The 18,053-nt window shown below is 37.2% G+C and overlaps 1 protein-coding gene across 3 annotated transcripts in view; it reads right to left on the reverse strand.

Annotated features, from left to right (window-relative positions):
- LOC107687505 (succinate--hydroxymethylglutarate CoA-transferase-like) overlaps positions 1-18,053 on the reverse strand; it is a 123,825-nt gene that overhangs the window by 1,755 nt on the left and 104,017 nt on the right. For 2 of the 3 annotated variants that reach the window (XM_016484864.1, XM_016484861.1), the window contains exon 13: positions 16,853-16,916. The exons of the other annotated variant lie outside the window; for it this stretch is intronic. In XM_016484864.1, coding sequence (XP_016340350.1) covers positions 16,853-16,916 — 64 coding nt within the window. The remainder of the gene's footprint in view (positions 1-16,852; positions 16,917-18,053) is intronic. 3 annotated transcript variants of the gene reach the window in all.

Genomic DNA, 18,053 nt, shown 5'->3' on the forward strand with positions numbered 1-18,053 from the left:
TTGAGATAGTGAATTGGTGGGTTTTTGTTAAATGTGAGCCAAAATCATCACAATTAAAAGAACCAAAGACTTAAACTACTTCAGTCTGTGTGCATTGAATTTATTTAATACACGAGTTTCACAATTTGAGTTGAATTACTGAAATAAATGAACTTTTCCACGACATTCTAATTTACTGAGATGCACCTGTATTCCTGTGATGCAAAGCGGAATTTTCAGCATCATTCATCCAGTCTTCAGTGTCACATGACTCCAGTGTCGGGGGTAATGCCTAACAAGTAACACACTTGTTACTTGTAATCAGATTACTTTTTTAAACGAGTAAAGCATTTACAAGAAAATATTTGAGCAACTTTTCCAAATAAGTAACACTTTGTTTTCCTATTTATTCACTGACGGCTCTCCTGTGCACGTGTCGAGAGAAATCAGGAGTGAAGTGCATAGGCAGAGGCATTTCTTTCAGGCTGACACTTATTAATTTCACTTTTGGCCTTTACAGTTGCCTAAAATATAACTTGTGGGTTTTTGTTATTAAAAATAAACAAGCAAGCCCAGCTCAGTTGACAAATAGTAATGCAAAAGTAACGTAATTAATTACTTTTCGCAATTAGTAAAGCAATAAGTTACTTCGACGCAATATTGTAATGCTTTACTTACTTAAAACTGACTTAAAACTGCAACACTGCATGATCCTTCTGAAATCCATTCCTTATTATTATTATTATCATCAATGTTGAAGGTGTCTATAAGGTCTATATTATTCTATACGTTTCAGTCTGTATTTATTTTACTTATCATTTTTTATTATTATTTATATTATTTTTGTTACAAAACTGTATGAAGATTTGATTTTTATTTCTTTTTTGTATTTTAAATCATATTAAATTATTTAAAATTCCACAGCATTTGCTTTATTTCCTCAGTTTAATTAAAATATTAAATTTTTGGTTTAACCAAGTTTATATCAACAGCCCATTTTTCCTCCCATGACCCCATATGAAAACCTCTGACCTATGCCACTATACGCGAGAACGATTAATCATACCTAAAATAAGCGTGTCAAGAGCTTGAACGTGGCAGAACGTACCTAATTTGGGCCCAATTTAAACAGTATGATAGTCAAAATACAAAACATTTACAATGAACTTTAAACAAAGACAACTAAGCGTAGGAGGGGCATTAGAAGAAATGGCTACTTCCGGTTACATATACGTCAAACCTGCAGGAAAGTCCATAAAGTAACCGACTTACAATCTTGGAATATAAACACAGCCTACGTTATCCAAATGTGGCATTTACAGAAAGATGATGTCAAAATGGATGAGTAGGTCATCTGGGTGAGTCACTTCCTCAAAACTCCGATATTGCTGTCATTAGGCATTATTAGCATATGCTTCCCTTTTCGTACTTCTCTTTTCTTCCACAAATGTTAATTTTACTGAAATTTACAGTTTCTCCTCCCCCACAATTCTACGATTTAACCGCCTCTTGTTCCACGAAAAAGGAAAGAGACAATTGGCATTCATGAATCGTTTTACGCAATAAGGGACACACACCTACATACTTCACACATTTCTTCCTTATTGCTTTGAATGAGCGCCGTCTCCTACGCAGCTACAGGTCACATTCCCATGAGTGCCGGAGCCAAACGCATCCCATAAATGTGTCTTGATTGCTTAACCTCCAACATCCAGCGCTTTTTCAAGTGTTTTCAGGGGCCTCGCACAAAAGACATGCGGTTTTCAAAACAGAGATGGTGCGTGTCGACCAGAGGCGAGGCCTGTCGTTTGTTATTAATAGCACTTTGGAAAGTCTCATTCTTCAAACGGACTAAAACAAGACATGCAACAGATCACAGACTAGTAGGGTAACGTGGGCTACAGAAGCCCGAGTGACGGCGCAAAAACACTTACTTTCTATTTAGATTCAATCTATACAGTACAGTACATAATCATTTCCATATGTTCTCTTTAATTCAGCGTGCTTCTGATGTGACAAAGAGGAGCATGGAGCAGCCTGTCGTAAAAGAGTCGTTTCTGGAGTGTCAGCCCTAGATATTGTGAGCCTAATATGTATTTGGACACTAAAGACACATTTCATACTTCATGCATGTCGTTATAAATAGATAACAAAACATGAAAGTGGCAACTGCAAACATGATGCATGAACAAACTTCACTTTTCAAAGTTAACTTGTGTTGATTTTTAGTGGAAGTATTAAGTCAGTTCTCCTCACATTTACACAGATGTCTCAGCTGAGTAACTACCAAGTGTCCAAATATTTTTGTCTTCATTTTCAACAGTATATCTATTGCTTTACAATTCGAAACTCAATTAACATCTTTGTGTAACTTTTTCTTGAAGAGTGTGCTTCTGGTTTTTTGGAAGCTAATTTTTTAATCCCCAGATGTATTATTTTAATACTCCAAATTGTCCATAAACATAATGGGACACTTTTTGTTGTTTTAAAAGGGGCAGAAAATGTACTCACCCAATGTGTTTCTTCAATGGAACAGATATGGATAAATTTAGCATATTTAGCATCACTTGCTCACCATTGGATCCTCTGCAGTGAATGGGTGCCGTCAGAATGAGAGTCTTAAACGGCTGATTAAATACATTTAAAAGAAACATTGCTTCTGGCTAAAATACAAGTCCACTATCAATAATATTGCTTTCACCCGTGAAAAGGTTCCGAATCATCTGAATTAAGAGAGAAATCTGCACAGATCAAGCACTGTTTACAAGCCAAGACAGCTCTAAACAGATATGTGGGTGGATTTTGATGTGAGAGGACAACAGGGGATGGACTTTTTCACTGGAGAAAGCATTATTATGTACTAAAAACATCTTGATGGACTTTCATTCTGACGGCACCCATTCACTGCAGAGGATCCATTGGTGAGCAAGTTACGTAATAATACATTTCTCCAAATCTGCTCCCATGAAGAAACAAACTCATCTACATATTGGGCAACCTTAGGGTGAGGCTATTTTTGGTTAAACTATTTAGGATCATAATGCAATCTAAACAAGATAACGGTTTCTCAGGAGAAAAATCTAAGAAGGGGGAAGCTCTAAAAAGTCTCAATTTGTTCTCATCCTATTCCTATCTAAACAACTGAGATGATACAGATCGAGATCTAATTTGGGTTTCTTTGCCATGCATTGCCTTCTTCTGTTGGGTCAAGGACATGATGATCCACAAAATGGACCCAAATGATCACAAAACGAACTATGCAGACAGGTACTGGCGACTTTTTACATTAATTAAGATAAGATATTCCAGACAGATGCAGAGAAAACTCCACACAGGAAATGCGGCAACATGAAGATGAGAGTCAAACGGCCATTTAAATAAAAGAAACATCCAAAAAAGGAGGGAACAACAGATCTCAAACATGATTGTGTGCGTGTGTGTGGTTTCGCAGCCTCGGCAGTTAGAAGCAATGCCTTAACCACATCCTCTATGTCCCCCTCCCTCGCTTCTGATCGACTGGCCGCAGGCTCATAATTGCCTCTTGCTCCCACATCTGCTTCTCCTCAGCTGTTATCGTAGCGAACGAGGGAGCGGGAACGCTCTTCTGCTCCGCAGGCACGATCCAAGGTTTTCCTCTCGCTCTACCGCAACAAAGCCCGCTGTGTTCTCTCCTCCCATTCTGAACTGTATCCATCCGCACAGTTCCGAAGTCTGACCGGATGACTAGATGCAAGACGCTGGACCTAAACTTACAGAAACATAGGGTCAAAAAAGAATCACCCACACCTCAATTACAGGGACGTCACAGGAAACGGTCAATCTGGGTTCCTCGGACAAGCTCTTTAATCTAACGATCTGTTCAGCATTAAACTAGACTAGATTAGTGTAATCAAGTTGTTAATTTAAATTAAATGTTATAAAGTGGCACCAATGGATACTGTGTGCCAGATCTTTACATATCCCAGGGTTCCCTTTGAAATCATGAGCGTGACTTCAAATTGAATTGGTCACACAATACAATACAAGTTGAAGGAAGTTAGAAAAGAGGAAGAATTTTAACACAGGTAATGCACTATGGGAAATAAAGTGTTCTATTTATGATAGTAAAGACATCTATAATGTTTTGTAAAAGATTTGTATTTCAAATAAACGCTGATCTTTTGAACTTTCCCTTCATCAAAGAATCATTCCACAAACTTCCACAAAGTTATGAAGCAGCATAACTGTTTTCAACACTGATAATAATAGGAAATGTTTCTTGAGCAGCAAATCAGCACATTAGAATGATCTCTAAATAAATTACATTTTAACATATATTCAAATAGAAAACTTATGTTGAGTTGTAATATTTCACAATATTTCTATTTTTTACAGAATTCTGATCAAATAAATGTAGCCCTGGTAAGCAAAAGTACAAAATCTTACTTGATTTGAATGGTCATCTTTGACCAATAAACAGTAAAACAAGACTCTGTCAAGCCAACATTAAAAAGCCAGAAATTAAATTAAATTCAAATTGCAATTCTGTTTGCTCCCTCAATTCAAAATCAGGAACTGATTTGGAATCCAAAAGCCCTTCTGAATTCAATTCTCACTGGTGCTCAACCATAATGAGTTTCCATGCAAACTGCATTCAGCATTTTTAGGATGCATTTTGAAACAAACAACAGCATCAGCAAGCACAATTCTTTCCTACTGAATCCCTTTTCCTTAATCTGTGAAGCACACAAACATCATGTCATACATTTGTGCTGGAAGAGCTTAAAATAAGTTGCTTGTGAAGATCAGTGCAGCGCTGAAGTGAGATGTTAGTCAGCTCCAATTCTCTCGCAGTCTCTCTGGATTGAAAGATTACGGTAAACCACACTGACATGCTAAATATACAATTGTGCCGCTGATCTAAATTGCTCCTGACATTTTCCGAGCGATATGCATGCATGCATCATGTGGGCCTCTGATTGCATGTAAATATCATCATCCAACCATAAAGCGCACTTTCCTTCCTGATTGAAAAAAGATTGAACTTCGTTTTCCGGGATTTCCATGAAGAGTCAAACTTCTTTCCGTTGAGTAAATATCAGTGACAATATGTTGTCATGGTCACCTCATTTCCATTCCCTCACAGATAACAGTTTCCTTGCTTCAAGAAAGACAAGCTGTTAAAACTAGATCGTTCTGTCCGGTTCAGATTAGTTACACTAATCTATATCTGATCTACACCACTTTATCTGACATATATACGGAAATGTATGACACAGATAGTTCCGGCTGTGAAATCTGAGTCACATTTGAAGCCGACATGCACACGCCTGTGACCAAACACATCAAATTAATTCTAAATTAATGTGGCAAGTTGCTTAGCAACTGTAAACAGCCCACAGAGGCTAATGAACTTGGTGGGCAAAATGTTTATTAGTTTAGCTTTAACTTTAGTGTCCTCCTTGTGGAAACCTGTCTTTGGCGTCTCAACAAACACTTTATAAAAAGCTAAATAAATATACAAATATCTTTTTAAAATGTAATGTTAAAGGTAAATATATGTATATATATACATAGTTTTGGGTCAGTGAGTTTTTTTTTTCATAAATTAATATTTTTATTCAGCAAGGATGCATTAAATTGTTCAAAAGTGACAAGTTATAATATGTTATAGTAAATTATATTATATAATTATTCAATTAGAAATTGTAATAATATTTCACAATACCATGCTAACAAACTAAAACCACCTTAGCAAGTGCATAATTATAGTGCATGATTATTTTTGTTCATAAATGTTATATATTAAAAATGGCATTCTACTCAAATTGGTGTAATTTCATAAAATAAATAAGCACAAGAAGCCATGTTTTACAATGATTAAAGAAATAGTTCACCTAAAAATCCGCTTAAAATTTATTCTCCCTTAGGCCATCACCATCCGTCTGAAAAAGACGTCAGAATGAGAATCCAAACAGCTGATAAAAACATCACAATAATCCACACCATTCTGACGGCACCCATTCACTGCAGAGGATCCATTGGTTGAGCAAGTAATGTAATGCTAAATTTCTCCAAATCTGTTATGATGAAGAAACAAACTCTCTTGGATGACCTGAGGGTGGGGGACAATTTTCATTTTTGGTGAACTATTCACTTAAGGAAACTAAGTGGGTTCTCTTTTGTGTTGTGCACGACAACACTGTGGGAAAAAATCATAGTAACAGTCTCTCATGGCTTTATTCTTTAAACACACTAATTCAATATTTCAGCGCTATGGGCAATGGGAGTTCATCCTCCCTCATGGCTTCTGGCCTTCTGGGGAGATTTTCCACAAGGTGTTGGAACTAGGCTGTGGGACACAAGAGCATCAATGAGGTCAGATGCTGGGATCTGGCTCACATTTACAGCATTCCAATTAATCTCAAATGTGTTCAGTGAGGTTCAGGTGTGTGTATACTCTCTGTATGCAGTGTGTATGTGAAGAGCATCTCCGGTTCTGCATGGTTGACAAAACCAGAGGTAGAAAAGGAAAGAGAATAAAGAGAATTTCCCGGAGGAGATCTACAGCGCTGAGTGAAGTGAAGAGAAACAGGTCTCAACCGCAGTGGGGACTTGAGAAAGAGTACAGATCATTTATCCTGAGTATTGTAAAAGAGTGATGGGATTTCAACAGGCAGAGCTAGGACTATTACACGTGAACAGTTATCTAAGTGTACCTGCTTTAATATAAGCATTATATTAAACACTAAGACAAAATGTTTATTATTATTTTCATTGTAAAAAAAAAAAAAAAAGTCTAACAAAAAAAAATTGTTAGTCATGCAGCACTTATGTCGTGACTACATTTATGCTCTTGTTTACCCTTATGTACAGTATATGTTAAACCATAGTTAAAGGAATAGTTCACCCAAAATTGAAAACCTGCAGAAAATGTTTTCAAACTCATCTAAATTTTGGTTAGCCTGAAGGTGTTTCTTCGTCAGGACAGATCTGGAGAAATGTAGTATAACATAACTTGCTCACCAGTGGATCCTCTGCAGTGAATGGGTGCCGTCAGAATGAGAGTCCAAACAGCTGATAAAAACATCACAATAATCCACAAGTAATCCACACCACTCCAGTCCAGCAATTAACATCTTGTGAAGCCAAAAGCTGCGCGTTTGTAAGAAACAAATCCATCATTATGATGTTTTTAACTTCAAACCATTGCTTAGTTAAAATACAAGTCCTCTCTCATTAATATTGCTTTCTCCAGTGAAAAAGTCATCTGGTCTGAACGAGGAGAGAAATATACACTGATCAAGCACCGTTTACAAGCTAAAACAGTGCAAAACCGTCCTAAACAAATATGTTGGCTGATTTTGATGCAAGTTGTCAACAGAGGAGAGACTTTTTCATTGGAGGAAGCATTATTATAGATATTTTGGCTAGAATCAACGGTTTTAAGTTAAAAAAACATCTAAATGATGGATTTGTTTCCTACAAACACGCAGCTTTTCACTTCACAAGACATTAACTGATGGACTGGAGTGGTGTGGATTACTTGTGGATTATTGTGATGTTTTTATCAGCTGTTTGGACTCTCATTCTGACGGCACCCATTCACAGCAGAGGATCCATTGGTGAGCAAGTGATGTAACATTACATTTTTAAATCTGTTCCCATAAAGTAACAAACTCTTCTACATTTTGGATGGCCTGAGAGTGAGTACATTTTCAGCAAGTGTTCCTTTAATGTAACCCGGATATACTACATATGTCATAATGTCACTGTCATGTGATATAGCATCAGTTTCGTTGTGTCACTGCCATTCACAAACCCCTTCTTTGGCCTCATGGGAGACAGTAAAGTGTCCATCACATGTATGTTAACCGGGTACTTTCCTTATTATACTTTAAATTTGGACATACTTTTCATACTTGGACATTTAGTAGGGAAGTATTTGCATGCACCTTTGGCAGCACTATCAGGGTTATAAACCTAAGCTAAAAAGCATTGTTAAACCCTTCTGAAATCTTTGAATCCGTATACAAGATGTTAAATATCGATTTTATAATTCACAACGCAAACAAGCATGCAAGTGACCAGTAAGCAATCCAATGCATCCAAATGTTTATTTATGAAAATCACGTAATACTGACTTAAAACAGCTCTCTCTAACGTGGAAACATCCACATTTATCTCTCTTCCCGTGCTCGGTTTCTAGTTTGAGATGGAGAGAGAGAGAGACAGAAAAAGAGTGGGTGAGATTCTGCGTGAATTCTCATGCGTCCCGGAACGGCAGGCTCGAGCTGTCAAGCGGAGATGAACATCTTCATCTCAGGTGCTTTGAGCCCACGCAACAAGTAGCACCTCGCAGTCCTTTTATTAAACCTCTCAGCTTCTTTTTAACTACTCGCTGCATCTTTAATGGGCGAGGGAGAGAGATGACGACTGAAGAAGAAAAAAACAGAAGCGGTGTCGGATAAAAGGAGAATGTGAAACATACATAAGAGTGGGAAACCTCATTATATTATGGCATGAGGAAAAAGAGCAAGGAATTCAGACTAGCTTGCAAGTGCTCCTACTCGTATATGAATAAAATAATGTACGAGGTCCTGCCTTTGTACACTGAGATGGCAAAGAGATGCAGATGGTGAAGATCTCTGGAAACAGTGAGTCACAGTTGATTCTTTTTTTTTTTTAAGGCAGAAATAAACTTCAATTCATTCTGGCTTGGTTAGTATGCGACGACTTTTGTGTGTACTAAAAAGAGAATATGGCCAATCAAACAGTGGTAAAATCATTCATATAACATTATGAGCCCCCTCACTTTCCACATCCAGGGAAACACAAAACCATAAGCCAAAACTCATTTCCTACATAAAACTACAAAACTGGCACAGGAAGACATAGGCTAAGCCCTGCTGTGTTATAAAGAAATGTTTCAGGTTCAGTACAAGTGAAGCTCTATTTGTGGCTTAATGTCCAAAACCAAAAATATAAATTCATCTCCAAGTGTTTGCAGCAGCGCATTTACAATGGAAGTCTATTAGGGCAACAGAAATGTGAAGCTCATATTTATAGCACAAAAAGCAGTTTCTGTTTTAAGTAACGTCTTGTGGCTACTTTAGAAACTTTGTGTATGGGTCAATGACATGACGCTTTTTTTATCTATTATTTCAAAGTATTATTTTAAGTATGTTTTTTGCATTAAAATTCATTATGATATTTTTTGGCGATTATAAAGTCAGAATTATAATAGTGAACTGTCCTGATGTCATAATAATAATAATAATAATGACAAAACTTATTAAATGAAAAAAAATCTTTTAAAATATATATAAAAGATGGGATTTTTCACAAAATTAATGTGGTGCAACTAACTTTAATTTCACTAACTAACTAAATAAATAAATAAATAAACACCCCTATGCCTTTTTATGACAAATTTTATAAGTTCAGGCTGTGTGTGGTGTGACTCCTCAAAAAGGTAATATTTTTGAATGATTAATTGAAAACATTTCACTTTAAAATTATATTTTAAAACATTGTATTATTAACATTATAAACATGTACAGTCACATACATTTAACGTGTAAAAGAAACTGTTATTATTTGATGGTTAGACCAAATGACATGTTTCAACATTCTTCAGGTTTTTTCAAATATAAGAATGCAAGCCGTACATTTATAAGAACTTAAGAGCCACACATTTTAAACTATTATTGTTATGATTATTATTATTATTACTACTACTACTACTGGACTATTATGTCATTAATCTGTATTTTAATGTTACTTTTGTGTTCATTGACATTTCCACAAGTGATCTTAAAGAAGCATAATGTGCACATTTCTATTGATACTGGAAAATATTCAGTATGTGTGTGACAACATCATCTTGACCCATAAAACAGCCCAGAGAAAGCTAAAAATCATCAAAACATGTAAGGAAAATGTCCAGGATGGAGGGGAGAGGGGAGATAGCTGGCTCAGGGTGACGTCAAAGCAGCTCTGTGCTGCGAGGGGATCTGACAGACTGTGAACATAAACGCTATCATTCACACAAACTCTGGCCCCAGGGACAACTAAAACACATCTTTGATGTGAAAAGGATCATTTTTCAGGAGCTGCAGCTTTACTGATCTACCAGTCATCTTGTCAGGAAGTCTTGTGTCCGAAACGGTGTTTACCTCTTGAATTTCTCTCAGAAGAGTCCGTTCATGTGTTCTAAATGTGCGGAAGAGCGATGAATGTATGTAAAGCTACACTAAAGGCAAGAATTGATTGCTTTCATGTTTAAAAAAAATATATATATTTTTTTATGGATTCACATGCATTTACTGTATGCGAGTAGGGGTGTATAGAGAGATTCGAATATCAATACTAGGTCAGAGGTCTGACAGTGGGGACTGTTTTCACAATTCTGACTTTTTTCTTCAATTCTGACTTTTCCTTGCAATTGCGAGTTTATATCTCACAATTCTGACTTTTTTTCCTCACAATTCTCATTTTTTCTTACAATTTTTACTTTTTCTTGCAGTTGTGAGTTTATATTTCGCAATTCTGACTGTTTTCTTGCAATTCTGACTTTTTTTAACAATTGCGAATTAATTTCTCACAATTCGGACTTTTTTCCACAATTCAGATTTTCCTTGCAATTGCGAGTTTATATTTTGCAATTCTGAGTGTTTTCTTGCAATTGTGAGTTCAAATCTCACAATACTGACTTCTTTTCTCAGAATTGTGAATTATAAGTCCAATTCTGAGGGAAAAAGGACTAACTTTAACTTTGCCGCAATTGTCGCAATTTTTTATTTAAAAAAGCTGCAATTACCTTTTACATTTTTTTTAGTGGCAGAAACTGGTTTCCATAAATTAGGCTTCAACTGACAACAATTGTCCCATAAATCGCAGCACCACAGCAAAAGTTGAATAGCTGATAAGAACATGAAGCACAATGACAAGCAGGACTTCTTTTAGGAGCCTTTCTGGATAAAAAACTTCACCTGTCAATTCACATGACATTTCAGCGTGGACCAGAGGAGAACGGTGAGGGCGTTTGGGAACATTACGTCAGGAGATGCACTTCGCCTACGGCCTTTCCCACCATCTCATGTCCGTACCTTCTCATTCGTAAAATTTCCCTCAGGACTGCATTCTTTCATCCGGGCCTGGCTCCGAGATGGAGGACGGGGGTGTTCAGCTCTCTGAAGTGTGTTGTGTATGTTTCAATAAGGTTACAGATGACAGGCACCAGGGCTTGACAAATCATCTAAAGTTCACATCTTACCAGTTCAAAACAAACTAACCAACCTCAATGCACAGAACAGCACTATGCGGAAATGACTGTAGGGCACATAAATGTTTATAGTATTGCTTTCAAGTGTTGCTAGATAGATAGATAGATAGATAGATAGATAGATAAGGCTGAAGGAAGTGGCTCTGCCTCTGCACTTCACTCCTGATTTCTCTCAACACGGGCACAGGAGAGCTAATAAATGTGAAAAAAGTAACTTGCATTACTTATCTGAAAATATCTCAGACATTTTCTTGTAAATTTAAAAGTAATGCGTTACTTTACTAGTTACTTGAAAAAGTAATCAGATAATGTAACTTGTAGTAATCTGATGAAGTAATCATATAACCGTGTAAACCGTATATAGTAATCGTGATAACAATGGGGTGGATCTGCAAGCAGATTGGGAGGTTTAAGATCTGAGCTGTAAACACCTCACATTACCAGATATTCCAGCCCGAACATGGACAAGACTTGTTCTGCTTCTCCTTTAGCGTAAGCCAGAATTTAGAGTGATTCATTGTGCATTTCTGACCACTGATCACCACAGAAACTTCAAAAAGCAGAATTGTGTGATTCATAGGAGTCTTGCTACATCAGAGCACACGCCGTGTCTTCACACTTCAGAAAGTTGAGCTGCAGAGTTTAGAGCTGGCGTATCGTTCTCTGGGTTTGACAGCTGAAGAGCACATAATGTGCACCAGCATTTACGTGTTCTTGCAGAATATATGAACAATTACATAACATTCTAGAGGATGGGAAAAATCAATGTGTTATTACGGAACACATCAAACCTGCTAACATCAGGAAAAGAACAACTCCCAGCATCAGAAGCAGAAGCAGCAGCAGCGAGGAAACCCAACGGCGTGGGCCATTTCACCGAACAGCGCAATAAAACTACACGCCAAGAACTATAAGAGCAATTACCCTGATAATAGAATTACAGATGGTTAACTTTAATTGGTCATGAATCCTAATCATTATTTGTAATACTTGCGTACTGTTATTATAGCTAAAAGTGCGGAAGATTTTTGAAATCAAATTAGTTGATCTTTTTGGACATCATTTACTCGCCGTGTCAATCCAAACCCATACTCTGTTGATTTTTTGTTGAACTTTGTTACACAGCTCTAGGTCATACAATAAGGGCCCAGTCGCACAAAGAACGATAACAACAATACGTACAAGAACAAAGCTTGAAAAAACTCTGCAAAAATAAATGTTTACTACCGTATGATTCAAGAAGACCAGCAATATACTACAACAGACATATAGACAACTTTTATTATAATTCTATGGTGGGTTTTTTAAGGACATTTACATATTCCTGATAGATAGATAGATAGATAGATAGATAGATAAGGCTGAAGGAAGTGGCTCTGCCTCTGCACTTCACTCCTGATTTCTCTCAACACGGGCACAGGAGAGCTAATAAATGTGAAAAAAGTAACTTGCATTACTTATCTGAAAATATCTCAGACATTTTCTTGTAAATTTAAAAGTAATGCGTTACTTTACTAGTTACTTGAAAAAGTAATCTGATAATGTAACTTGTAGTAATCTGATGAAGTAATCATATAACCGTGTAAACCGTATATAGTAATCGTGATAACAATGGGGTGGATCTGCAAGCAGATTGGGAGGTTTAAGATCTGAGCTGTAAACACCTCACATTACCAGATATTCCAGCCCGAACATGGACAAGACTTGTTCTGCTTCTCCTTTAGCGTAAGCCAGAATTTAGAGTGATTCATTGTGCATTTCTGACCACTGATCACCACAGAAACTTCAAAAAGCAGAATTGTGTGATTCATAGGAGTCTTGCTACATCAGAGCACACGCCGTGTCTTCACACTTCAGAAAGTTGAGCTGCAGAGTTTAGAGCTGGCGTATCGTTCTCTGGGTTTGACAGCTGAAGAGCACATAATGTGCACCAGCATTTACGTGTTCTTGCAGAATATATGAACAATTACATAACATTCTAGAGGATGGGAAAAATCAATGTGTTATTACGGAACACATCAAACCTGCTAACATCAGGAAAAGAACAACTCCCAGCATCAGAAGCAGAAGCAGCAGCAGCGAGGAAACCCAACGGCGTGGGCCATTTCACCGAACAGCGCAATAAAACTACACGCCAAGAACTATAAGAGCAATTACCCTGATAATAGAATTACAGATGGTTAACTTTAATTGGTCATGAATCCTAATCATTATTTGTAATACTTGCGTACTGTTATTATAGCTAAAAGTGCGGAAGATTTTTGAAATCAAATTAGTTGATCTTTTTGGACATCATTTACTCGCCGTGTCAATCCAAACCCATACTCTGTTGATTTTTTGTTGAACTTTGTTACACAGCTCTAGGTCATACAATAAGGGCCCAGTCGCACAAAGAACGATAACAACAATACGTACAAGAACAAAGCTTGAAAAAACTCTGCAAAAATAAATGTTTACTACCGTATGATTCAAGAAGACCAGCAATATACTACAACAGACATATAGACAACTTTTATTATAATTCTATGGTGGGTTTTTTAAGGACATTTACATATTCCTGCTGAAAAACAAAAATGCTGATTATTTTTTTTGTGGGGAGGAAGTCAAACTTAGAGTCTGCTGCAATACTACACTGGTTCATGCTCTAATTATTCTACACATGCACAAATACATGCTTCTCTTTTACCTTTCCCACATCATCAAATGTTCACCTTAGCCGGTCAGATTTGCAGCATCACAGAGAGCCGCAAACTCAGCTAACAAGAAGCTTCTGCCAAGAGCCTTTGGTTTAAATAAAGGGGTTTATTTTGGGAAGTGCCTCACAATACACTGTCCTGCACAATCGCTAATGAGGCAGTTTCTCGCAATCAGCGGCACAAAAACATCCTCTGAGCCCTTTTCGTCCTCGTTTCGCCGTAAAAAAAGCCGGACGATGTTTCTTAACATGCATTCCTGTAGTTTCACCCACAAAGGACTCTGTTATCGTTATTCTGTGGTCATTAGTAAGTTTTTGATTATGTAATCCGATAACACTTGTTGCTCTCAGATTGTTTCGTCAAGCCATTTTGGGCTTATTCAACTCTGATGCACCCCTGACATCCATTACATAACCCTTGCTTACAGTCGACGGCAGCTAATGGCCAATTTCGCGCCTATGTTGTTCGGGACTCCATTTCTGGTTCTGCACATTTGATGCGAAGGACAATGTTGGGGTTTAGAGGGAATAAATAGCAAGGTACCAACCGCTGAGCTCAGAAACGCACAGCTTATCTACTGCAAAACGTTTGATAACATCACAGAGTCACCAAAGGCGGGAAACGCTCCACATGTGCAGTGAGAAGACAGACAGAAAACACGGACAGACAGTGATCTTATGTAAATAGAAGTGGAAGATTAAAGGCCTCGAGTGTGCGTTGTGCCGTTGTAGAGAATTTTATGGGTCAGGGATGAGGAATGCGGAATGGAAAAAGGTGTTTGTTGTGGTTTCTGCCCTTTTTTTCGGAGAAATTCTTCACAATCATGCTTGATTTGGCTCGGATGGAGACAACAAACGTGCAAACGAGGAACTGGTAAACAACCATTCGTAGCCATCAAAGGACCCGCCTGATTATCCCGGGTATCACCCCAGGGACAGCTGACGCAGAATGCATTTGTTTTGTGGTTGTGGAAGCATGCAGAATTCGTTGGAGCGCAACTCGAACTGCATTTTTGGTGCACGCAGAAATGATAAAATTGCGGAAGGTGAGGATGGCTCTTTGCTGTGGTGTTCGTAAAAGGAAGTAAACAGACTCTTTGTAAGGTTTAACCAACTAGCCATGACAAAACCATTAGCGGTCCGCTCCTGCCAGTGTTTGCTTTTTAGTCACTGAAGGGACAAAGCATAGATCATTAGCAGGGATCGTACGCTGGTGTCTACGTAAGTGGCGTGTATTTGTGTGTTTACAGAGCTGCAAACCGCAACTAAATTCGCCGTTAGTAAAACCACCTGTCTGGAGTGAGTCCGTCAGGATCTGACATGTGAAGCGCCATGGAAACAGCAGGAATCGAGTCGCTGAGAGAAAAATTACTGTACGTTCTTAACAACAGCCAACATCTGCATTTAACCTTTCTGAAATGTTGCCTTTCCGTTCGACATTCTTTTCTAGGGGCAAAACGCTCAGCAGACCGCAGACCTGTCCGTTTTGGGGATCAATGATTGCTTGTTTCGCATATGCGGACGATCAAACGAAAGGACGAGTTCAGAAAGCATCTCTCAGGGACTCTCACGCCGGAGAATGAAAGAGCATGGGGTGACTTTCATGTCAATGGAGAAACTTTTATTTCATTGAACAAGTCAAAACAAAGCATCAAAATAAATGAGTCGCCATTGTTCGTTACAAGAGAGTCACAAAGGGAAATAGAACTCTTCAAAGTCCAAGGATCTGGACGATGAGATTAAGTGCATGGGTGATTTTTGGAGAGATAGCATAGAAAGCAATAGAAAGTTCAAGTGTACAGAGGTTAAAGGAAGAGTTCACCCAAAAAATGAAAATCACACTTTTATTTACAAGATCCTTATGTGGTTCCAAACTTAGTTGGTTCAGAAGACTTGGAATATAAGCTGCGTGAGGATTCTTCTAAAGTGTTTCCTTCTGTGTTCCAATGATAAAAGTTCCATACACATTTTGAATAATAATGACAGATTCAAATTTTTTGGGTGAACGGTTTTAGAAACGGGATGTGTTCCTGAAAGAGTCAGAAATGAACTTTTGCATTAAGGGGCAATACTGTATTTGCCCCCAGGAATTGATTTCCAGGGATTTCTTTTTTTTTTTTTTACATTTGTCAGGGCAATTTTTATAGTTACCTTATTAACTGTATTGGTAAATTTAACCAGCTACTTCAATGAATCGGAATAATTTAAACTGTTACCAATAACAACAAACTGAAACTGTATAAATTATAAAAAAATAAAAAAAAAACAGTAAGTCATAGGGTTGCAATATTATGACAAAACGCATTATTATTGATTGTTGCTCTTGACATTGTAATAATTATTATTAATGTAAATTAATAGAAATGTTAGGGGAAATGGCACATCATATTCTGCCTGCACAGACAAACATGTCGGTTCATGACGTTAATTTAGTCTAGCGCAAGTTATGCAAAAACTCCGGATATAATCACTGAAGCTGCAAAATGAATCTCTCATGAAATTAATTTCTTGTGCGCACTCAACAAAACTCTGGTGTTTTCAGTGCTGACTACTCTAATCACCTCTGATTGGCCATTGCATTCAGAAACGTGTGATTGGTTATAAGGCTCAACGCTGCAAAAAAACAATGCGTAAAAAGCAATCTGATGCAGCGTGCGCAGGTCTAAATGCTGTGATTTCATTTTACAGCCATAATAGATTTAGTTTAATTATGCAGGGGCAATTTCTGCCCATTTATCTTGAATTTGTGAGGTATTTATGTTCATCTTGGTGGCATTTTTGCCCTAAGATTTTCGACCCTGGTTTCTAATATGCAGATCTCAGCTTTACCTTGGAATACATGCTTAAAAGTGATCGACATTGGGACTGCAGAGAATATTTTGCACTTCACCAACAGCAAATTCTATACAAACCTGGCACTGCTATCCTTCCTGATGTTGGGTGGTCCATTTCCAAAATAAGGCCATTGTGAGCAACCTGGGACGGGAGACAAAAGAACGTGAGCCAGAGACAATTACTCATGCCACACTACTTTTCTTGAAGCTATTAACTCACTGTCTTCTCAAAGACCACGCAAATTTGCCATCTTAACTTTGACTTTTTCAGCACTGAGACATCTTTCATTTTACCAAAGAAAAACAAAGTTAACAGACACAACAGCTCAAGATTTATGAAGGGTAATGGATTGTCACGGGTGGGCTGATGTATTGTTAATCATCATTTTGATTGCTCATATAAACATATGTTTCTCATCCTGTTACACCTTAATTACATTAAACAACATACCATAAATACATTTCTACTAATTTTAGTTTTAAATTTCACCTAAATATGAAAATTACACTACTGTTCAAGCAATAAATGCTTTTATTCAGTATGCATTAAATTCATCAAAAGTGACAGAAAAGACTTGTTACAAAAGACTTTTGAAACAAATGCTGTTGTTTTGAACTTTCTATTCATGAAAGAATCCTGAAAAAAGTATTAAATATGAAGCAGCACAACTGTTTTCAACATTGATACTAATCAGAAATGTTTCTTGAGCAGCAAATCAGCATATTAGAATGATTTCTGAAGATCATGTGACACTGAAGACTGGAGTAATGATGCTGAAAATTCAGCTTTGCATCACAAGAATAAATGACATTTTAAAATATAAAACAGCTATTTAAATATTAATAATATTTCACAATATTACTGCAATTTTAATTAAATAAATGCAACCTTAGTGAACATATGAGACAAAAAACATTGAAAATTGTTCTGACTACAAACTTTCTAACTTTCCATAAAAATTCTGTGAATTTTTAAAGATGTTTTTGGCTTTTGATTTTAAAGATCATTTTCATACAAAGAATATAAATAGAGATTGGGGCTGTCAAACTTCAAAAACGACCATAAAAGTGGCACACTAAACTCAAACAATACGCTTTTTTAAATAAAGTTTTAAAAATAACGTTTTTTTTAAAGCCATTCAGTAAAGGCGGGCGTACACAGTGTGATTCTGAAGGTCGGAACGTCGTGAGCTCTGGCACATGTCACGATTGAGTTTATCCGAAAATCGTACGGAGGCAGTCACACACGACACGAATTTACTACGATTTTACAAACTCT

The sequence above is a fragment of the Sinocyclocheilus anshuiensis genome, unplaced genomic scaffold (assembly GCF_001515605.1).
Source record: "Sinocyclocheilus anshuiensis isolate Anshui unplaced genomic scaffold, SAMN03320099.WGS_v1.1 scaffold870, whole genome shotgun sequence".
In the NCBI taxonomy this organism is placed as follows: Eukaryota; Metazoa; Chordata; class Actinopteri; order Cypriniformes; family Cyprinidae; genus Sinocyclocheilus; species Sinocyclocheilus anshuiensis.